Here is a 23636-nt window from a genome sequence, read left to right as displayed (position 1 = left end):
GCCTTCTCATATGTCTGCTGCACATGCATACGGATGCCTTTCGAGGCCAAAAGAGGGAGTAACAGATGGTGTGAGCTGCCGTATGGATGTTGGGAATCGGACCCTGATTCTCTGGAAGAACAGCCACCGCTGTTAACTGCTGAGCTATTTCTCCAACCCCAAAGATTTAGTTTTTAATAGTTTGTGTGTGTTTCGTGTGTGTGCGTGCACGCACGCACGCACGCGAGTGTGTGTATGGATGTAAGTATGTATATGTGTGTGCAGGTGTCTGAGGAAGCCAGAAGAAAGTGTCAAGACCCCATGAAACTTATGTCACAGGCTGTTGTAGGAACCAGACTTTAAGAGGACTATATGCTCTGAACCTCTAAGCCTTCTCTCCAGCCCACTTATAGTATTTTTATTGACTTACCCACATATTTTGTTATTTTGTTTTTGTGTTTTCTGGGCAAGGTTTCTCTGTGTAACCCTGACTGTCCTGGAACTCACTCTGTAGACAAGGCTGGCCTCAAATTCACATCTCTGCCTTCCAAGTTCTGGCACTAAAGGCACACACCACTATCAGCTGACCAATTTAGTCATATTCTTTTAAAATTTTTTTTTCTGAATTTTGAATTTATTTTTGTTGTTTTTAATTATGTGTGTATTGATATAGTGAGTGTGGGCATGGAGGCCCAGGCAGAGGTGTCAGATCCCCCACAGTGGTTGGGAGTTACATACTCTATGGAACATTCATGCCTACACATATACACAAAGTGAGTAAATAAAGTAATCAAAGTCAATAAACCCTCAAAATCCTTGATCAGTCCCTTTGTGCACTCAATAAGTCGAGTTTTAGGAAAATACGTGGAGAGAGGAATGTGAAGTGTTTTGTGTGTGTGTGTGTGTGTGTGTGTGCGCGCGCATATCAAAGATACTGATAAAGTAACAAAATGTAGATGTCATAAATGCATACAGAGCTACTAGAAGAGAACTGGTTAGATTATTTCTCAACCTTTTAGACCAAATTACATTCATTTTATATTTTTAAGTCTCTGATTAGTTGAAAATGGAATAAGTAGGTACATGATTTCAAAAATAAAAATAATTCCATAATATGTGGAGTAATTTATAATGAAACAATATAGTTTATAGTAAAATAGCAAGTGTATCAAGAAGTTTTAAAGATATTACTACTACTAGAGTGATGGCACATACTTGTAATCCCAACACTTGGGAGACTGAGGCAGAAGGATTGCCTTCAGTTAAAGGGATAGATTGAGTTAGAGAATTCAATCTTGAGATAAAAATATGGGGGTGGAAGGATGGGGGCAGGACATTAAAGCTGTAGGAGACATCATGATGACATAAGCAGTCAGCTACTTACGCATAGGTTGAATCTCGGCATCTTACCATGAGAAACAGGATAAATCAGGCTGCTAGTGACTAAGAAATGTTACAGGTCTTAGTAACTCCTGGTCAAGTTCTGAATAAAGCAGAGTAAGACCTCCTCTTGAACTGTGTAAAGCTGTATTAGAGTACTCAAATATACTAAAACTTAAACTTTCGTTAAGACAGGATCTCACTAAGTAGCTCTGACTGTTGTGGATCTCATAAGAATCTGCCTGCTTGTCTTCTGAGTGCTGAGATTGAAGGCATTCACCACCATACTGCAGGCACTGGGGCTGGGGTATAACTCAGTGAGCACTGTTACCTGTTTGACTAGCATGTACAAGGTCCTGGGTCAGATCCCCAACACTGTCAAAACAAACACTTTTAGCGTGTAATATAGAAATAGGTTCTAGGGATTGTAATTGTGAGCTTTGTTTTTCTATCTCATTGAATATTTAATGAGATACTTGAAAGTTGCTAAGGACTGGAGTCAGGGCTTTTTGTTTAGTTTGGTTTGCTGTGTAGGAAGGACATCTTTAGTACTTAACATCTAGGATCCCAGTTCCTATCTGCAAAATGTTCTTAGTGCATCCCTCTCATCCTAGCAGCAAAAATCTGCCTTCGTAGGTTTCCAAAATCTCTCCTAGGGGTTAGTTCAGAACCATCGGGTTAGTTAATTGATGAAATGAACTGTTGAAAGGATAGAAAAGGGTCAGTAAGATGGCTCAAGCCCGAGGACCTGAGTTCAATTCCTGTAACCCACATGCTGGAAGAAGAAAACTGACTCCCAAAAGTTGTCTTCTGACTTCCATATGCTGCAGAGCACGCACACACACACACAAATACATAAATATAAATAAATAATAAAGTGTAATACATAAAAGTTAGGGAAGCTCTATTGTGATGATATAGAACCACTTGAACCTAGGATTCAGGGCCAGTTTTGACAACTTAAAACCTGTCTCTTAAAAATAAACAAAAATCAAGAGTTCAGGGGGTAGTGATTTGGGAAAGATTGGCATCTGGGGCTGGAGAGATGGCTTGTCACTTAAGGTGTTCTGTCCTTTTTTTGTTTGTTTGTTTGTTTGTTTTGTTTTTCGAGACAGGGTTTTTCTGTGTAGCCCTGGTTGACCTGGAACTTACTCTGTAGACCAGGCTGGCCACGAACTCAGAAATCCACCTGCCTCTGCCTCCCAAGTGCTGGGATTAAAGGCATGTGCCACCACTGCCCGAAGGTATTCTGTTCTTGTAGGGGGCAAGCAGACATGTGGCCTGTAAGTCCAGCTCCAGGGAACCTGACACCCTCTTCTGACTTCCATTGCCACCTGCACTGGAATGCATGTGTCACACACAGACATACAAATAGACATAATTTTCTTAAAAACCGACATGTAGCACTTAGTATTTTAATTTTTATCAGAAGTGGTAGATGGTCAATGCCTGTAATCCCTTCACTTTGGAGGCAGAAGCAGGCAGATGAGGAGTTGAAGGTCCTAGTTGGGGACTAGCCCCTATCAGTTTTCTCTGTCTTCATTGCAAAGCAAGCGGCTGTCAGAGCAAAGAATGGTGCCGCAGAAAGTGTTTCTTAGCTTTATGGAGGAAAGCGCTATTACAGAGTCTGATAGCTAAACAAAGTAAGTCCCTTCATCTCCCTTCCAAGGCCTTTGTCTCACATTCCCATGGGCAATCACAGAACAATAGGTTGCTCTGACTTCAGAGAGGCAGGATTTAGGGCAACCTGGAACAATGGTATCTGTAGTCATAGGGCTTTGGAGAGTTTACATGCGCCCTTTGCCTTCATCGTTCAGAACAAGAACAGGACTGTTTACAGCGGTTTGCCTTTTCCTTGGTATCTCAAGTCTAGACACAAAGCTTAAATCTCAAATTGGAATTCCTCCAACTTGTTAAGAAAAGAATTTTAACTTGCAGAGAAGTTGAAAGACCAGGGCAGTGACTGCCTGTGTGCTGCTCTTAGGTAGAACAATCGTTGACCTTTTGTCTGGTTTGCTTTTATGTGTGTGCTGTATGGGGAACGTGCCCAGTTCTCTTTCCCTTGTGGCAAAGTGGGCTCTGTAAAACTTTAAAATTTCTAAGTTTCTCTTCTCTGCACTGACCATATCTGCCTAGTGTTTGAAGCAATAGGTTCACTGGAGGAAGGACTACGCTGCTGTGTAGTAGACAGAGTGGTTCTTGTTTGTGTGTGCAGTGAACTCATTTCACTACTGTGTGTTTGTCAGTGCAGTCGGGCTTCAGCCATTCATAGAGTGTTAAACTCATGTTTGTTTTCTGTGTGTTCCAGATGACCCATCTGATAAGCCGCCCTGCAGAGGCTGCTCCTCCTACCTCACGGAACCTTACATTAAATGTGCTGAATGTGGGCCCCCTCCTTTCTTCCTGTGTTTACAGGTAACTCCCTGGGGAGAGGGTGTCTCTCCTGGTCTGTTTTGTGGATACAGTAACTTAGAGTAACTGGATAGCTTAGGACCACCCTGCACGAGCTCTCTTGCTACAGGTAGTCTTCCCTGCGGACTTTACCAGGAAGGTTGGGAACGGATGGGTGAGACAGACAGGACTGTTCCAGACAGCGGCTCATCTTAATGCTGACCACCTTCCCAAGAAACCTGAAAATTTTCCATAGCAGGAGTCAGAGCTGGCAGGCTGTTCCTTTTGACCTCACTGTTTAACTAGCTAGAGTAGTCTTTGTGTAGTTGACAAGTGAACCAAGTGTTTTGTGGGCTATATTAGGAGTAATACTGGTTAGGGGTGCCAGGTACTACTTTGAGTACCTCACTTGAATCAGCCCTAAATCATCACTACAGCACTGAGAAGTGAGTAAGTCAATATCTCCATTTTATAGATGAAACTCAGCCAAAGAAAGCCTAAATCATTTGCTTGTTGGGATTATCAGGGCTTACGCAGTCTAAGACACTTGATTATAGGAAGCATTCCAGAGATGGCACAGGGTCTGCTGTGCAAGCGTGAGGACCTGAGTTTGAATCCCCAGCATCTGTGTAAACCTGGGCATGGTAGCATTTGCCCGTAGCCCCATGCTGAGGAGGACATGGAGGAGGTAAGGGAAATTTGGGCGAGCTTGGGGGTTTGTTAGTTAGGCAGACTAGCTAAATGACAAACTCTAGGTTCAGTGAGAGACCCTGTCTCAAAAAATACAGTGGAGAGCGATAGAGGAAGACACCTAATTGTGGCTTTCATAAGGGTGTGCATAGCTGAGTGCACCTACAAACACACGTGCACACAAACAGCATCCAGTTTCAGAGATGTTAAAATGTAAAAAAGTGATCCTTTTTGAGTTATAGTAAGAGTATATATTAGAATCCCAGTACTCAGATGCCATTTCTGTGCCAGGCAGATCTCTAAGTTCAAGGTCAGCCTGCTCTACAGAGTACCAGGACAGCCAAGGCTACATAGAGATACCCTGTCTTGAAAAAACATTTTTTTTAATTAAAAAAAAAAAAAAAAAAAGATTATGTACTGGGCATGGGGTGAACTCTGGGAGAATGGACAGGAGGAGAGAAAATGAAGCCAGCCTGGACTACATAGCACAATTCTTCTCAGTATACCAAAAACAAGAAAAAAACAAATCCCAAAACAATGGCTTTAAGACTATAGTATATCAGCTGGGCGTGGTGGCGCACATCTTTAATCCTAGCACCCGGGAGGCAGAAGCAGGTGGATTTCTGAGTTGGAGGCCAGCCTGGTCTACAAAGTGAGTGCCAGGACAGCCGGGGCTATACAGAGAAACCCTGTCTCGGAAAAAAAAAAAAAAAAAAAAAAGACTCCAGTATATCCATCAGGTTGGTAGTGGCAGTAAAGGCCTGTAATTTCAGAACTTGGAAAGAGAGAGAGGAACAGGAGGACTTCAAAGCCAGTCTGGACTACTTGAAGTACTTGAGTTCTTACCTCAAATAATGTCTTATGTTTGTTTGTCAACAAACAAACAAACAAACAAACAAATCAGAGCATCTTCAAACCATCTGTCTTGTATTGTTTTATTTACTTTTTGTGTTTTTTTTTTCCTTGCTCAAGTTTATGTGTAAAAACAGCATAGGACACTGGTCATCTGCAGATGGTGTGTACTTGCTATGTCCCAGCACTCCAGCTGTCTTCACATTGGCAGGAACCTTTTGTGGGGCCTTCACAGGGTCCTGGGCACCTTTTGGAGTCTGAGCTAGAGCCAGAGCCTAGGCCTGGGTTTGAACCTTAGGCTTTGGTTGGCAGTGCCTGCGCCCCTTGACCATGTAGCTTTGAATTCACTTCCCAAGCTTGGGGTGAGCGATGAAAGCCAGATGGCTGAGTTTGCAGCTGGGGCTCTTTGACATCTGAGGCTTCACCAGGGCCTTGATGGCCTCTGCGCACACACTCACTGCCTTTGCATTGTTGGCCTGCGTCTTTTTTTAGGCCTTTTTTGTTGTGCTTCTTAGCAAAGCTCATGTTCCACAGGAGCTTGGGGTCAACCCTCTTAAGAGAGATTCGTATCTTTGTGACCAGGGTTACTTGATGCCGTTTCTGTGCCATTTGTGGGACTGGTTGTGTGTGGTTTGGGTCTTGGACTTAACCATGTCTGCATGGTAACTTGGCTCCTGCAGCACCTGGGACCAGGAGAGAAAGAACCGCTTTTGGTGTTTTAAGACAGGGTCTCTACATAGCCCTAGCTATCCTGGAACTCCCTGTATATGTAGATCAGTCTGGCACCAAACTTGGAAAGATCCTCTTCCTCTGCCTCCCGAAATCTGGGATTAAAGGCATATGCTACCATGCCTGGCTTTCGTTTTTTTTTTTAAGATTTATTTATTTATGTCTGTATGTATTTATTTATTTAATGTCTATGAGTTCAATGTATCATTGGATCCCATTACAGATGGTTGTGAGCCACCATGTAGCTGCTGGGAATTGAACTCAGGACCTCTGGAAGAGCAGTCAAATGCTCTGCTAAGCCCCTTATTTTAATTTTTAAAAGCATGGTCTCTAGCACACCTAGAACTGGCTGTGAAGCTGAGTGAGGCTGACCTTGAACTCTTGATTCTTCGAGCTCCTTCCAAGTGCTGGGGTTGAATCTGGTGCTGTATGTGCAAGTGCTCTACCACCTGAGCCTCATCCCCGGCCCTAAGGAAGTACTTTCTTAAAGTAGCTTTTAGTAATTTAACTTTTTTTCTTCTTCACAGTGTTTCACTCGAGGATTTGAGTACAAGAAACATCAGAGTGATCACACTTACGAAATAATGGTAATGGTGACATTGATGGAAATTTTCATTCCTCTTATTTAGTATTTAGACTGAGAACTGAGTTTCCTTCCCCATGTGTCTCTGTCCTTTTTCTCTTCTGAATTTGATAATCATTTAGTAGACCTTTTAGTTCTTTGCAAACTATTAAAACGTTTAAATATAAAAATAGCTGGAGAGATGGCTCAGCAGTTAAGAGCACTGGTTGTTCTTCCAGACAACCCGAGTTCAATTCCCAGCACCCACATGGTAGCTCACATCTGTCTGTCACTTCCCGAGTTCAATTCCCAGCACCCACATGGTAGCTCACATCTGTCTGTCACTCCAGTCCCAGAGGATCTGATGCCCTCATACAGAACTGCAGGCAAAATACCAATGCACATGAAGTTAAAAAAAAAAGGCCCACTGTAGTAAATAAAGAAGCCTGTTAGAATCAATAAACAAATAAATTAACAAATAATAGCTTAACATAGCTGAGCAATGTGGCTCTTGCCTGTGACCCCAGCGTTTAAGAGGATTATCATGAGTTCAAGGCGGGTGAGGGATACAGTGTGAAACCCTGTATGGTGTTTTACGTGAGACTGGCCCCAGGCCTTTGAGTACTTCATCTCCATTTGGTAGCTATTAGGGAAGTAACTTCTGCTGCTGTGATGAAACACCATGACCAAGGCAACTTATACAAGGAAGGGTTTATTTGAGGTTAACAGTTTTAGAGGGATAGGAGTCCATCCATCATGTTGAGCATAGCTCTAGGCAGGCAGGCCTGGCACGGAAGTTACAGCTGAGACCTCATATCCTGGTCCACAGACAAGAAGCAGGGAGATGGGGATGACAGGAGACTTTTGAAACCTTGTGCCCATCTCCAGTGACAAACCTCTTCCAACAAAGGCCATGCCTTCTATTCCTTCCCAAACAGCCACCAAGTAGGTACTAAGTATTCAGATGTCTGAGACTTAAGGGACTCATTTTCTTTTTTTCTTTTTTGGGGGTTTTTTTGTTTTGTTTTGTTTTGTTTTTTGTTTTTTCGAGACAGGGTTTCTCTGTGTAGCCCTGGCTGTCCTAGAACTCACTTTGTAGACCAGGCTGTCCTCGAACTCAGAAGTCTGCCTGCCCCTGCCTCCCGAGTGCTGGGATTAAAGGCGCTCTACACCCGGCTAAGGGACTCATTTTCATTCAAACTACTATAACCCTTCTCAACAAACTAACAAATAATAGGGCTGGAAAGATGGCCTGTCAGTTTTGAGTGCCAGCTGTTCTTGAGGACTGGAATTCAGTTCTCAGCACTGATTATGGGCAACACGACTCCCTATAACTGCAGCTCTAGGGAAACCTGATACCGACTTTACCAGATACCCTCTCCTGGACTCCATAGACACCTCACTCATATGTGCACAGGAGTGTGTGTACATACGTGTGCACGTGTGCGCAGACATACGCATACACACACACACACACACACACACCATCATACGCATACACACAAACACACACACACCATCATTAAAAATAAAATAAATCTTAAAAAAAAAATCAAAGAAGATAAGAATTTGAAGAGATAAACTGGTTAGTAGGCCAGAAAAGACTTGACTCCAATTGAATAATGGCATTGCCACCTTTAAAGAAAGAGTGCTGCCACTCTTCCAGCCCTGGCCAGTTCAGTAAGTCAACGTGGATAATCAGGTGTGCTCCACAGGTCTATGTACTGTGTTAAAATAGTTATGTCTGTGGGCTGGAGAGATGGCTCAGTAGTAGTTGAGAGCATTGGTTGCTTTTCCAGAGGTTCTGGATTCAATTCTCAGCAGCCACATGTGGCTCACAATCATATATAATAGGATCTGATGCCCTCTTCTGGCACACAGGTGTAAATGCAGATAGAGCATTCATATACATAAATAAATGTTTAAAAAAAGAGTGTTTTAAAAACGGAAAAAAAATAGTTTTGTCTGGATCCAGGGCAATCTGGCTCAGTGGCAGAGCCCTTCCCTAGTGTACAGCAGACTTTGGATTTGATCTCTGGCACTTCAGGGGAAGTTCTGTGCTTTCAGAGCACTAAAAAGAACTAAAACAAGTTTTCAACACAGCCTCTGGCACAGTTTTTCTTTCAGTAGTAATTCCATAGTATAGATTAACCATTCAGCACTGTGTTAGTTTTCTACAGTTGCTGTTATAAATTATGAAAAATTAAGTGGCTTAAGACAACACAGATTTATTCTTGCACAGTTCCGCGGGTCAGCAGAGCAGTGGGCTTACTGGTTTGTGGCAGGTCTTGAGAGGCTTAAATTGGGGTGTTTGGCCGGCCTGGGCGTTTATTATCTTGACACCTGGGAGGAGAGTTATTCTTGGTTCATTCAGGTCATTGGTGGAATTTACTGTTTGCTTACAGGCTAGCTGGCTATTGGCCAGAGTTCTTGGCGTTGCGAGGCTGCCTGGCTTCTAGCCCCCTTGGCCATCTCCAAAGCCACCGACACCGGGAGTCCTGAGGCTGCTGCTGAAGTGCTTGAGCCTTTGACTGCTGCTTTATCTGCTTACTCTCATTCTGCCGCCCACCTTTAATACTTATAAGAAGTTTTAAGTTTTTTAATAATTTATTTTATGTATTCTAGTTGCACATATGTCTGTGTGCCATGCAGTGCCTGGTGCTCCTGGAGGTCAGTAGAGGATGTCAAATCCTCTGGACAGTTGTGAACCACAGTGTGGATTCTGGGAATTGAACCCAGGTCCTCAGGAAGATACTTAACTACTAAACCATCTCTCCAGCTCCTCTCTAATACCTTTAAGGACTTGTATGATTTCATTGGGCTCACCTGGATAAACTAGACTTATCTCTACTGTGCTAGTTGATAGTAATTTTAATTCCATCTGCAGAATCTTTAATTTTTAAATAATTTTACCTGTAGTACCTAGTGCGTGGTTAAAGAAGAGGCAGAAATTTTGGAAGAAATACAGAATATGTTTAGAATTCTGCCTACTATGTAATTCACAACACATTTATGTGTGTTTTTTAAAAGATTAGAAAGAAGCTGGGCGTGGTGGCGCACGCCTTTAATCCCAGCCCGGCTGAGGCAGGTGGCTCTGTGAGTTTGAGGCCAGCCTGGTTTACATATTGAGCTCCAAGCCAGAGTCCTGGATTCCATCCTTACTGCCACATAAAACCAGACATAGTGGTACACAGAAAGGACCTGGGAACACTTGGGAAATTAAGCCAGAATGACCAGTAGTCAAAGGGCTTTCTCATTTTCTACATGGGAAATTTAAGGCTAGCCAGGGATACATAAGACCCTGTTTCAAAAGTAAAATAAAACAGAAAGAAAATCGACCTGAATTTGATCATTTGTTGGTTCCTGCTACTGTACCTGTGCCTTCAATACTGGGAGTCATGTTCTGGACTATAATCAATTAGTCAAAGAAAAGCAACTTAAGAGTTTTGGGAGAGTAACTAGCTGCCTTCCCTTACACTTTCCAGTCTCTCCTTTTAAAAATATTTATTTTCGCTGGGCGTGGTTGCGCACGTCTTTAATCCTAGCACTCAGGAGGCAGAGGCAGGCGGATTTCTGAGTTCAAGGCCAGCCAGGTCTACAGAGTGAGTTCCAGGACAGCCAGGGCTACACAGAGAAACCCTGTCTCGAAAAAACCAAAACCAAAAAAAAAAATACTTATTTTTATTATTTTTAATTATGTGTCGGTGTGTGTGCTTGCATGTGGGTATGCGCATGTGAGTTCAGATGCCAGCTTAGGCCAGAGACATCTGATCATTTGGAGCTGGAGTTACAGTTGTGAGGCACTTGACGTGGGCTCTGGTGCCCAAGCTCAGGCCCTCGGGAAGAGGAGCAAGTGCTCCTCAGGCAGGCCCTTCTCCAGCCTGCAGTCTCTCTAACTTCTAAGGCTTTTGATGTAGGGTCTCATGTAGCTCAGGCTGGCCTCACACTTGTCATGTAGCCAAGGATGGCCTTGAATCTCCGCTTTCTATCTCTACCTCCTCCAAGGGTATCTTGTATTCAATGACTGGAACAATAACCAAAATGTTCCCCCTTTTGTCAACTGCACATCGAAGGGTTGTAAAGTCAGTCAGAGCAGCTTTGGATTTGAGTTCATTTCACCAAAGTTACTATATCTTCAGAAAATTGATTAATGTTTTCAAATCCACATAAGAACGTCTAGACTCAGATTTTGTTATTTATTTTATTTATTTTTATGGTGCATAGTTTGGATCACATGCTACTACTGAGCTATGTCTCAATTTATTCCTTTGAAATGGTAAAATAACCCTTATGAGGTAATTTTATGGCTTGGGTAGATTGTAGCCTTGGTCAGCCACTGGAGGAAAGCTATTCTGGTGGCCACGTCTTCCACACAATGCTAAAAACACTGTCTTACTTTAGCCAAGTCCTCCTAGTTCTTATTACATCATCCCTCCTCACATGCTCGCCACCCATACAAACACCTTTCAGCGCTCTGAACTTAGGGGAGCCTCTGGAGACTTCTGAAACTCCCTAGCTTTTATTAGCCAATCTTAGCTATTCCAACACATCTTCCCTTCTGTAGAAGTGATGACCGGCTTTTGGCTTTCTACCCTCTAAGCCTCTAAATTCTTGATTCCTTGCAGCGTGAAGCATCTGATAGCTTTAAATGGTCTCAGTCATTTTTTCATCTCAGTGCTGCGTTTTCGGGAGTTACTCATGCTGTGGTGGGTGGTGCATTAATAGATTTCTGAATTCTGTAGCTATTTTTGTCTTATAACTCTTAGGACATTGAGCAAGAGAAGGCAGCTCCTCTACCACACCCTTTATGACAGTAATTCTTAAACTCTATTACCTGGGAGCTTCATAGAACTGTAGATTTCTAGGTCCCATTGTTAGAGGGTCAGACCCAACGTTGGGTCAAGGGTTCGAATAACATTGAACCTGAAGGAGGAGGAAGAAAAGGAAGAAGAAGGGGAGGAGGGGGAGGAGGAGGAAGAAGAAGACAAAGAAGATGCCTCCACGGCCACCCTCCTCCCCCTCTTTTTCAAGTTCGGTGTTATTCAGAAAAGCCATTTTTCCTTCTATAATGTAGAAAGTTTGGATTAGAATATAAGTTGACAAGGGGTGATCAATGTTCAAAGTTGACAGGCCTTTTAACTAATGTGTGACTTTTCATACTTACATATCTTTAAGGTGCTTGCCAGGTTGAATGTAATTAGTATGAGTTTAATATACGAATGGACTCTGAAATTTCTCTGTCAGATCTCATGATAAGCTCATATGGTAGACTTAGATAAAAATGTGTTGCTTGTGATTTTACTAATAGGACAGATTTTATAGTCACCAACAGAAGCTGTGACAAGTTGTAAATGCCTTTGGAATCAAAAAAGCTCTTCTATTATTTTCTTGTTTTACTTTTATCGTGAAAATTTTCAGATATACACAAAAGCGAACAGTGCTTAGGTTTTTATTTTATAGTTGTTCCCTGAAAACTTTGTGGCTTAAACTAGAAACTGCTTTTTTTCCTCCCACAATTGCTGTGGCTCAGGAACTCAGACGAGGCCCAGAGCAGTTGGTCCTCAGCTCTGCATCCTGAGCTCATGAGTCCCAAGTGCCTTTCCATAGTTCTCTGGCACCTCATCATGAGGGCTGCCTTTTACTCTCCTAACTGCCACTCCACCCAAGACCTGGTTGTGCTGAGTGGTCTCCAGGCCCCAGCCTCTCTGCATCTCCACCACTACGGTAGCTTGTTTACTTGGAGGCTCAATATAAAAATAGAAGCTACTAAGCCCAGCCCATGTTAAGAGGATTCTGGGTTTATCAGTAGGAAATACTGAAACCATGTACCTCTTAGAGTAATTTCTACTTTTCTATCACTGGCTTTTTTTTCTAAGATGTATTTATTTTTATATTATGTGTATGGGTATTCTGCCTGCATGTATATCTGTGCACCATGTATACACCAGAGCAGTTGGTGCACAGAGGTCAGGGGGCATTAGTTTTTCTGGAACTGGAGTTGCAGTGGTTGTGAACTGCCATGTGCGTGCTGGAAATCAAACCTGGATTTCCTGGAAGGAGAGCCAGTGCTTACCACTGCGCCATCTCTCCATGTCTTAAGCAATTCCAGTCCCTTTCATGTTCACTTTGCAGCATCTTTAATTACTAAGCATTACTCCATTGCATATCCATCTTCTTTTTATGGACCCCTTACACTCTGCCCAGATAGAGAGCTCTTATAAGTAAAACTGTTGTAAGCATGCTTAGGTATTGCTTTCTGTAGTCATAGATTTTTATTCTTCCTGAGTAAATAGCCCAGGTATAATGAGTAGAATGTATTGTTGAACTTTCAAAGAAATGGCTAGAACATCTTCCCACATGGTTGTGTATATTACACCTATTGATTGTTTTACATACTCGCTAACATTTGGCATTATCATCTTATATCTTGGTGGGTATAGCATAGTGTTCTGTTTGTTACCGTTTTCTGAGACAGTCTCACTATGGAACCCAGGCTGGCCTCAAACTCACAGTGATCCTCTTGCCTCAGTCTCCAAGTGCTGAGGTTATAGGCATGCACTGTGGCACACTCCCCACCTTTGGTTTATTTGTTCTTTTTTAATTTTTATTTTATTTTATTTTTAAAGATTTATTTGTTATTATATCTAAGTACACTGTAGCTGTCTTCAGATGCACCAGAAAAGGGCATCAGATCTCATTACGGATGGTTGTGAGCCACCATGTGGTTGCTGGGATTTGAACTCAGGACCTTTGGAAGAGCAGAGTCTCTTAGCCACTGAGCTATCTCTCCAGCCCTAATTTTTATTTTTAATTATGTGTATGTACATGTGTGCCCACAGAGGCTAGAGATGTCAGATGCCCCTAGAGTTGGGATTATAATACTTGAGAGCTTCCCAATGTGGGTGATGGGAACCGACCTCAGGACCTCTGCAATAGCACTAGAGTTCTTAGAGTCTGAGTCATTTCCCAGCCCCTGATCTCTTCTGGAGTTAAAAACTTCATTGATTTATTTTCCAGGAGAAGTCTCTGTATCCTTGGCTAGCCTAGTTTTGCTACATTGGCTTAAGCTAGCCTCAGTGTTCTATCCTGATACCTCGGCCTTCTAATTGCTGGGATCACAGGAATTTGCTGCCGTACCCACTTGATATTATTCTGCTTGCTTGTTTGAGAAAAGATCTCCCTTACTATATATCTCTGGCTGGCCAGTATCTTGCTGTGTAGAATAAACTGTCCTCAGACTGTGGCAAGCGCTTTCTTAGTGCTGGGATTACAGCAGTGTGCCGTCACTCCAAGTAGTTTGTTTTGAGATAAGCATAAAGTCCACTCATCTCAGTTTTCCTCTCGCTTGCCTTTTGCATACCTTTTGTTTTGTGTGGTTCTTTTACCTCTTGTTTTTTGAGACAGGGTCTCTCTTTATAGTCTAGGCTGTATAGTCCTGGAACTTCCTCTGTAGACCAGGCTGGCCTAGAATTTACAGAGATTCACCTGCCTCTGCCTCCCAAGTGCTGGAATTGAAGGTGTGTACCACCATGCATGACTTTTTTTTTTTGTAAGTGATTTCCTTTTAAATGATTTTTAAGTGTGTGCACCCGTGTACACATGTGAATCGGGTGCCTGTGGAGGTTAGAGGTGTTAGATCTCCTGGAGCTGGAGTTACAGGTGGTTCTTAGCTACTTGACATAGGTGCTAGAAACCAAAGTCTGGTCCTCTAGAAGAGCAGGATGCACTCCTGACTGATGTCAACAAACTTTATCACCCATAATTACTATGTAACACATCCAGAAACATAGTCTTTTCAGAAAAAAAAAAAAAAAAAACAAACAATTTAAGCATAGCTCTGTTTTACTGAAGAATGTCGTAGCTGATGGAGGTAGGGATGGAGGAGGTGGGAAGTGATAATACATCTTAGGGGAAATAATAATGTACCTGAAGATGACAGTCTCTGTGTGGAGGGGCCTGGTGTATGCTTTACCTGTGTGCATGGTGGTAAACATGTGGACATGTGCACCTATATGTGGAGGCTAGAACTGGGAATCAGGTGTCTCCCTCCTGGCAGGACTTCCCACTTTTGTCTTTGAGACAGGGTATCTCACTGAACCTGGAGCCAGTGATCCTGCCTGCTTCTTGCTGGGATTACAGATGTGCACCGCCACACATGGTGCTTGCTCTCTTTTTAAACCATGCCATTCCTATCCCTGTTCCTAACCAAACCTATTTTTCTCCTTAGACCTCAGACTTCCCTGTTCTTGATCCCAGCTGGACAGCACAAGAAGAAATGGCCCTTTTAGAAGCTGTAATGGACTGTGGCTTTGGAAATTGGTAAGAATGTCGTGCTGAGTATTCCTATTCTCATAGGCTCAAGAGAAGCCACTGTTGAAACATAAAAGGAGAGAACTTAGAAATCAAAAAGCTGTGCTGCTTCCCTGATGACCGCAGATTTGGAAACAAGTTCTCGTCCCTGTTCATGTCTTCTGGCCTGAAACATCCCGGAGTGTGCCGTGCTTGGTGGTTTCACGGCTGAGCAGTTCTCTGCCGTTACTTTGGCTACATCAACACCAACATTGTTCTTCCTGAGTTGTAGAGAAGGATAGGTTACTAATTGTTGCTCCCTTCTGGGCAGTAGGTTCCAGATTCATTTCAGTGAATCAAACTTGAGGTGGATAATCATAGCTGGCCTGAGGTTGAAGCGTCACAGCTTTCTTAACCCAGTTCTGTCTTTAGCTTTCAATTTGCCTTAACTTGTTAACTTGGTGGTATTAAACAGGACTTACTATTATTGCCCTAGGATGCAGCTACACTTTTAAAATCTATATGTACTTGTCAGGGCTTCAGGGCTTAGGGTAGGAGTTTGTTTGCCTGTATGTGTGTCAGCTAGAGATTGATACCAAATGCCTTCCTCTTGTTTGCCCTCCAGGTTTAGATTTTGTTTGTTTGTTTGGTTGGTTTGTTTTTTTTGTTGTTGTTGTTATTTTTTTTTTTTTTTTGAGAGAAGGTCTCTCACTTAATCTGGAGGTTGTGGTTTCAACCTGTTTGGGCTGGCTAACAAATCCCCAGGATCTACCTATATCTGCCTCCAAAGTACTGGAGTTAGAGATGCAGGCCACATGCCTAGCTTACATGTGTGCTGGGATGTGAACTCAGGTCTTTATGCCTGTACAGAGAGCACTTTACCCCCAAACCATCTTCCATCTTCCAGATTGCATTTTAGCAACACTCAAGCTGATAATTTTGTTTTGTGCACTAGACAGCAGAGGTGTTATTAAACATATTTGCTCATGAAGCATCTGAAACTTGGGGAGTTATATTTTTTCTTATTCTATGTAACTTCTTAGTGAAGGACCCTCTGCTGGATCTTCCCTCATTGCTAGCATTCATCTTCCTTCCTGGTATTATTAGGTGTGCCACCCTCCCAGGTCAAGAGGAGGACCAGAGTTCAGCTCACATTTTGCTTCCATTCATTCATTTAGCACCTACGCATCATAAAACTATGTCGTAGAGAATACCAAAGATGGTAAAAAACTGATCGCTGGTGAGCAGCTTACTAGTCATCTTTGCCTGAGGTTTAATTTTTCTCTAAAGTGGGCCAATCCTCCTCATCTTCCTTCCCTCTTAGCAAAGACTAGGGAAAAGTCTATTACTGGATTGGGGGAGGTAGCTCAGTGTTAGAGCTTTTGCTTAGCTTGTGTAAGGTGTTGGGTTCTGTCTCTATCACCACACCAAATAATCGAGTTGCTTCTACATCCAGTGTGGATAAGGCACCATGCTGGATGGTAAGAGCACAGGAGTTTAGGTTCCTGCCCTCATCTACCCTGTTTGCCTAGTAAGGGAATCATGCTATCTACAGTTGACTGAAGCACGCAGCAGCATAGTTATGCCCTAGGGGAAGGATCGTATATGGGTGATCTTACTTCTGCATCACTTGGGTTAGGGAAGACCTCAGTATATTTTGGATTTGTCTTCTTTAGCAAATTTATTTTTCTCCTTGGGTCTCATTTTTGTTTTAATGCTGTGAAATTGAAATAACAATATACTACAAGGCTAACACCAAGGCGATCTCAAATTCTGTCTTAGTGTTTGTAGCTCAGTGCCATGCATATTCATAGAAAGTCTAGTGAAGAAATGTACGCTTGTGACATTTGTTTTGTATAACATAAAACATCAAAGATAAAATTAGATTTATGTACTTCTTTAGACAGGGTCTCAGTGTAGCCCTGACTGTCCCAAAATGCTATGTAAACCAGGCTGGCCTCAAATATAAGATCCACATAGCCAGGCGTGGTGTCGCATGCCTTTAATCCCAGCACTTGGGAGGCAGAGGCAGGCACATTTCTGAGTTTGAGGCCAGCCTGGTCTACAAAGTGAGTTCCAGGACAGCCGGTACTACACAGAGAAACCTTGTCTCGAAAAAAAACCAGAGAGAGAGAGAGAGCGAGAGCACCACATGACTCTGCCCTCCAAGTGCTAGGATTTAAGGTATGTGCCATCATGTGCCTGGCTTGAACATCTTGCATGTTCCAATATGATTTCTGCTGGTATTGATGATCTCTTGAGATTTTTAAAGGCTTATTTATTTACATATTTATTAAATTTGTGTGTGTGTGTGTTTCTATATGAACATTTGTTCACATGCCAAGGAGGCCAGGAAAGGAAGTTATAGGAAGTTATGGGCCACTGAAGGAAATTCTTTAACTGCTGAGCCAGCTGTCCTACTGTCTTAGTTAGGGTTTTACTGCTGTGAATAGACACCATAAGCACAGCAACTGTTATAATAAGGACTGCATTATATTGGAACTGGCTTCCAGGCTCAGAGGGTCAATCCGTGATCAAGGTGGGAGCAGGCAGTGTTCAGGCAGGCAGGGCAAGGAGGATTGTTGAGAGGTCTGTATCTTCACCTGCAGGACATTAGGAGACTTGCTCTCACGTGGTTAGGAGGAAAGTTTCATTGCCCACCCTCACAGTGACACATTTCCTGCAACAAGGCCACTCCTACTCCAACAAGGCCACACCTCCTAATAGTGCTACTCCCTAGGCCAAGCATATTCAAACCACCACACCCATCCCCTTAAAAATGTTTGTAAGTCACCTTTATTATAGTGTATATATATGATCAGATGCACATGGAAGTCAAAGGATAACTTGCAAGAATCACTTCTCTCTTTCCATCTTTTGGAACGGGCTGTTTCCTTTTAGAAAGTTCTTTCTGTGTAGTCCTAGCTATCCTGGAACTTGGTATATAGGCCAGGCTGGCCTCGAATTCAGAGGTCCTCTAGTCTCCACCTCCCAAGTTCTAAGATTAAAAGGATAAGCCACCCCACCAGGTCTTTCTCTTTTTAAAGACATTGTCTTACTCTATAACCTTAGCTAATCTGGAACTGACTGTGGATCATGCTGGCTTCAAACTCATAGAACATGCCTATGTGTTAGTATTATGGGCATTGTCACCATGTCTGGCTCCAAGGTTTCTTCTTATTTACAGCTATTATTTTCTCTGGCCTACTTCAGGGAAATGTATAGATGATGGTGATGATGATTGAAACAGGGTTTCAAGTATCCATCTCAGACTGGCCTTTGAACTCGATATGTAGCCAAAGATCACCTTGAATTCCTGACCCTTCTGCCTCTGCCTCCGGAGTGTTGATTATAGGTGTGTGCCTCCATGTCTGGGCTTCATGTATTCTAAGCAGAAGCACTCAGCCCAGAAATGTATGATTATTTATACCCATCTTCTTTCTAATGGAAAGAAAAGGTTTCTTTATTGCTTCTCTATCTCTAAGTAGCAGAATTTGGGATATCCGTAGTATGTCTGTCTCACTGTCTTGCTGACATCTGCTGATACTGTGTTGATTTGACTGCAGATATGGAATAAACAAACCAAGCTTTCAGTGGTCTATGTAAGTAAGAGAGTTCCTCTCTCCATGTTTCTTAGGCAGGATGTGGCTAATCAAATGTGCACCAAAACCAAGGAGGAGTGTGAGAAGCATTACATGAAGCATTTCATCAATAACCCTCTGTTTGCATCCACCCTGCTGAACCTGAAGCAAGCTGAGGCGGCCAAAGCTGCCGACACAGCCATTCCATTTCACTGTAAGTGCCTGCCTGTTCAGTAAGAGGCAGCCAGCCCGTCCTTGGGCTGTCTCCATAGTGAGTAGTTTGCTATGATGGCTATTGAGTCAAGACTAGGCTATGTCAAGGAGGAAGCACATCCCAGAGGTCAGAGTTGACGCCTCCTACTCTGCATCTCCTGGAATATTAACATTAACGATTGCTTCTCTAAGGTCATATGTCCAAGAGGGGCTAATGTATCTGTGCTGTTATGTGTTAAAAAGCCTTATCATTCATTTGGATGGTTGGTAATCAGATGCAGGACTTGCTTACCAGGATCCAGTATTGCCTGTGTTAAGACCACGGAGTACTTTGTTCCTTTGTTCTTTTGATTTACTTGGTTAGGGCAGTGAAAACAACCTTTTTTAGTCTTAGACGCCTGTAGGGATCAGTAGGTCTTTTAATATAGGGTAACCAAAACCTGGTGAGTTAACAGACTACTGTCTTCCATGAATGGCCCAGAGCCCGAGTGACATACATAAATGCTTTCCCGTTGGCCTCCCTTTCCTCACGTCTTGGAAACAACTTTGTTGCTGACTCCTCAGAGGTTGCAATGCCTCCTGTTTGTGTAGTGCTTGGATATTAGTGTTTTCCTGAAGTCCATGAGGCCATGTTTGTTCTTAACAGCAACCCAGTAAAATAAATATAACGGATGCTTTTGTGTTACACAAAACTAGGAAACTAAGGCATTTTAAAGGTTGAACAATTTGTACAAGGTTGTAAAACTGGTTGTTAGTTTGTTTGTTTGTTTGTTTGTTTGGATAGGCCGGCTTCAAATTCAGAGGTCGGCCTGGCTCTGCCCACCTCATGCTGGTAGTGGTGTTTTATTTTGTGTTGAAACAAGAGTTTTTCAAATGTAGAATTGTAGGCTGCCGCTGGGACACAGTTTGATTGACTTCCAAATCCAGGATGGTTGACTTCTCAGGTGGATGAGATTTGTAAATTGGGATCGGTGCTGCGGATCAAAGGGAACGGAAGCTGACAGGACACTTGGGTGTCAGCAACACTGAAGGAACAGATCTGTGGTTTTGTTTTCTTTCACTCTTCATTCATTTTGGGAAAGCAAAACTCAGAGGATCGGGCTACAGGATGGCTCAGCAGACAGAGGCACCTGCCACCAAGCCTGATGACCTAAACTCAGTCCCTGGGACCCTCCACATGCATGCCATTGCACATGCCTTGCCCACACAAATACATGCATACCAGAGGTGGTCCTTAGAGGATTCCTTCACTTTGTTTCCTTCATCAGGAAATCAGACTGGGGTAGGTCGGCATGGTGGCACGTGCCTGTAACCCCATGATTGCCACCTGGGACGCTAAGGCATGGGGTTCTGAGTCTGGGAGTAGTGTAGGAGTTTGAAATACTGTCTCAGCGCAAATAAAAACACCACCAACACTTGGGTGGTGGATCTCTCGATTTGAGGCCAGCCTGTCCTTCAAGTGAGTTCCAGGGCTACATAGAGAGACCCTGTCCCCAAAAAAAAGCACAAACAAACAAAAAACAGTAAAACGAAGCTATGGTTTTTTTCATAACTAACCTTTCACTCTTTATAAAACTTCTACATTTGTTCTTGTGGGTCCTTTTGCTCAAAGGAATCTGTTTGAGATGTGGTACCCTGCACCTGTAACCCAGTACTCAGCAGGCCAAGGCCGCTCTCAGCTTTATAGTGATACCCTGCCTTGGAACACTTTGGCCTTGAGCTCAGCTGTGTAGCTGAATGTGACCTCGATCTGAGCCTTCTGCTTTTGACTCGTGGCTTGATGCTAGGATTACAGGCATATGCCATTGTGCCCTGAGGAATTCTGGGTTGCTTGTTTGTGTGTTTTTAAATCCAAAATATGAAGCCATTTATTTGACATTTTCATGCTAATGTTTTCTGTTTGCTCCAGCCGCAGATGACCCTCCCCGGCCTGCCTTTGACTCATTGCTGTCTCGGGACATGGCAGGCTACATGCCAGCGCGGGCAGATTTCATTGAGGTAACAAACATGTGTTTTTAGCACACAATAAGGAAAAGCTTACAAGGTTATTATCTCTTACTATAGGAAGAGTAGGATTTTCAGGCCTGTGAAGTGACATCAGCTTGTTCCTTTTCCCCCTCTGTGAGCACTTACCTGTTTAGCAGTGACAGTTCTGAGTGAGGACTGACCTCTTAGGGTATAGTGGTGTTGCTCCCACCGACTTCACAGGTGTGAAATGTCTGTAGTTGTCATTCCACAGTGAGGGGTTTTCAAAGGTTGACAAGCCAAGGACCAGGTTACATTTTAAGCTTTTTCAATTATAAAGTTCCTATTGCAGCCAGACTTTAATGTTATTATTTGAAAGTAGCATACAAACATTTTGAGTTTTAGAGAGGCCTGGGTTGTACTGTGAAAGCCTGTCTCAAACAAACAAACAGCATAGATGATATATAAACAAAACAAATAGATACAGCTGTCTTCCAACAAAAGTTTATTTCCCAGGCTGAGGGCTGGGTAATGGTTGTATATGCATATGTCCATTCAAACTATGTTCCTTACTTAGCCATGGAATTAAGGAAAATGTGGAAGTGATGTCAAGCTCTAACTTGCCATCTGAAGTCATCTGCAGTGCTCTTGGAGAGAGGTGTCAACCTAGAGCCCAGCCTGCCATACTTAGGTGGGCGATTTGTTCACGCAGTGTGAGTGCATAGCCACCCCATAGTCTTCCTCTTCTGGAAACTGTCTTCAATAGACTGCTCTGATCTTATTGTCATATTAGGACTAAACAGATCCCTCAAAAGCTAGTAGAAGGAAAATGAATTCATGCAGAGTACTTGAAGGCCTAATCAAAGATTCTCTTTGGAATGAACAAACTATTAAACATTTTTAAACAATAGGCTGGGCTTCACTCTTAGTATTGTGGTATCCCAGCGCTCTTTTTCTATAACTTTCCCTTAGACTAGTATCTTTGCCTTTTATCCGATTTAGTACTTAGCAGATATTTCTCTTTGCATCTGAAGCATGGCTATTGTAAAGGCATTACTCAAAACTGATGGCTTTCTGTGTTCTCTCTCTCCTCTAACAGGAGTTTGACAATTATGCAGAATGGGACTTAAGAGACATTGATTTTGTTGAAGACGACTCAGACATCTTACATGGTAACATTTATTTTATCAGAGGCTTGTTGATGACAAGTATTGATGACACTGCTGGATGTTGAGATATAAGGATTAGTAGAACATGTACTCTGCCCTTAGCAAATTCAGAACTTAGTGGTTGGACTGGTGACATGGCTCAGTGGTAGAGTTTGCCCTAGGCCCAGGGTTGGATTCAGGCACTACAGAAAACCAAAAACTAGTTAAGTTGCTGAATGTACCTTCTTGCCAAGCTTTGGCCTGTCTGACTTGTGATGATAGTAAGAATATAGAACACATAATAGAACTTGGGAAATATCCAGGTAGTTGATTAATAACCCTGGTCTCTTTAGGGAAATAGTACACAGACCTTGGATTTCAATTGTAACTGCAGATACTGTTCACTGTCATTTGTTAACACACAGTTAGGAAATGGTCAAAAGTGTATTTAGACCAAAATTGGGGGTTCTTATTTCTCAGAACTGTTGATTTTAAATTACATTATTGTTATTATTTAGGTATACATTTGTGCTCCTGTGTGTATGCCTGTACACATATATCTGGAAGTCAGATGGCAACCTTAGGAGTCATTCTTCAGGTGCTGCCCCGTCTTTTTCTTGAGACAGCCTCTCACTCTAGCCAGAACTTGCCAGGTAGACTAGACTAGATGCACAGTGAGCCCTGGGGATGTGGCTGTCTCCAACTCCCCGAGAATTGTAAGTATGTGCCACCACGCCCAGCCTTTCTTTCAAGTGGGTTCAGGTTAAGAGCTTTACCGACTGATCTGTTTCCCCAGCTCCGCTTCCCATGTTAGAAATGGAGACAGCGTCTTACATAGCCTAGAGTCCCAAACTTGCCTTATAGCCAAGGAGAGTTTTGGGTTTTTTTTTTTTGGTTTTTCAAGACAGGGTTTCTCTATGTAGCCCTGGCTGTCCTGGAACTCACTCTGTTATCAGGCTGGCCTCGAACTCAGAAATCTGCCTGCCTCTGCCTCCCAAGTGCTGGGGTTAAAGGCATGCACCACCACCGCCCAACTTTTTTGTTTGTTTGTTTGGTTGGTTGGTTGGTGTTTTTTTTTTTTTTTTTTTTTTTTTTGGCAAGGATAGTTTTGAACTCCTGATTCTATGTCCAGCTCCTGGGTGCTGCATTTACTGGGATGTGTCACTTTCCTCCACACTGGAGACTGAGTGTTGTGAACTGTATGATACACAGATAACTGCTCTTAAAGAGACTATTTGGGAAGCACTGGAGATCAAGGGCGTGTCTTCCTGGCAGCACACTGTCAGTACCTTGTTTATGGCTCTGAGCTCTTTGAGTAGCCTTTCTGACAGCATAGCCATGGCTGACACATGCTGTCCCCAGCAATCTCTCAGAACAATAACTAAAGTAGTCCAAGAGCCCAAGAGACTCAGGAAGGAACAAGAAGGAACGTTTAAGCATACCTGGCACACGGAGGGGCACAGATTGGTGGGAATCGGGACATTGATTCAAGCTTGGGCTTGCTTCTGAGTCACTGTGGAATCCTGGGCAAGTCCTTGGAGTCCTGTTTCTTTGTGTCCCATATCAGTGAAGAATGACACCAATTAGTCAGGGTGTACATGTGTCCAGTGGATGATGGTGTGCAATGCAGGCTGGTGTTATTATTCCATACCATTGTACTTCTAATACAGCTGGGCATTAGCAACATTCCTTTCAGACTCCCTCACTCATAATACTGAAAGGAATTTGGGCTGATGCCAACAAGCTTTCTTTGTGTCACCCAAAGATTTGTGTTGATTCATGGAATTTATCCAATAAAGTCAGCTTTGTAGTCTATTATAGAGTCATGGGTGCAATAGAGTGATAGTTAATTACATT

The 23636-nt window shown here is 42.9% G+C and overlaps 1 protein-coding gene across 5 annotated transcripts in view; it reads left to right on the top strand.

Annotated features, from left to right (window-relative positions):
* Tada2a (transcriptional adaptor 2A) overlaps positions 1 to 23636 on the top strand; it is a 50725-nt gene that overhangs the window by 4789 nt on the left and 22300 nt on the right. For 3 of the 5 annotated variants that reach the window (XR_001779958.2, NM_172562.3, XM_011248932.3), the window contains exons 3-8: positions 3668 to 3774; positions 6549 to 6608; positions 14811 to 14902; positions 18510 to 18667; positions 20576 to 20664; positions 21731 to 21803. Coding sequence is in view for 4 of the 5 variants with exons in the window: in NM_172562.3 (NP_766150.1) it covers positions 3668 to 3774; positions 6549 to 6608; positions 14811 to 14902; positions 18510 to 18667; positions 20576 to 20664; positions 21731 to 21803 (579 nt within the window). In the remaining variant the exon portion in view is untranslated. The remainder of the gene's footprint in view (positions 1 to 3667; positions 3775 to 6548; positions 6609 to 14810; positions 14903 to 18509; positions 18668 to 20575; positions 20665 to 21730; positions 21804 to 23636) is intronic. The other 2 variants (XM_006532989.4, XM_030245845.1) reach the window with 2 other exon arrangements.

Source organism: Mus musculus, chromosome 11 (genome assembly GCF_000001635.26).
Source record: "Mus musculus strain C57BL/6J chromosome 11, GRCm38.p6 C57BL/6J".
Lineage (NCBI taxonomy): Eukaryota > Metazoa > Chordata > Mammalia > Rodentia > Muridae > Mus > Mus musculus.
This window is presented reverse-complemented; position numbering and strand designations above follow the sequence as displayed.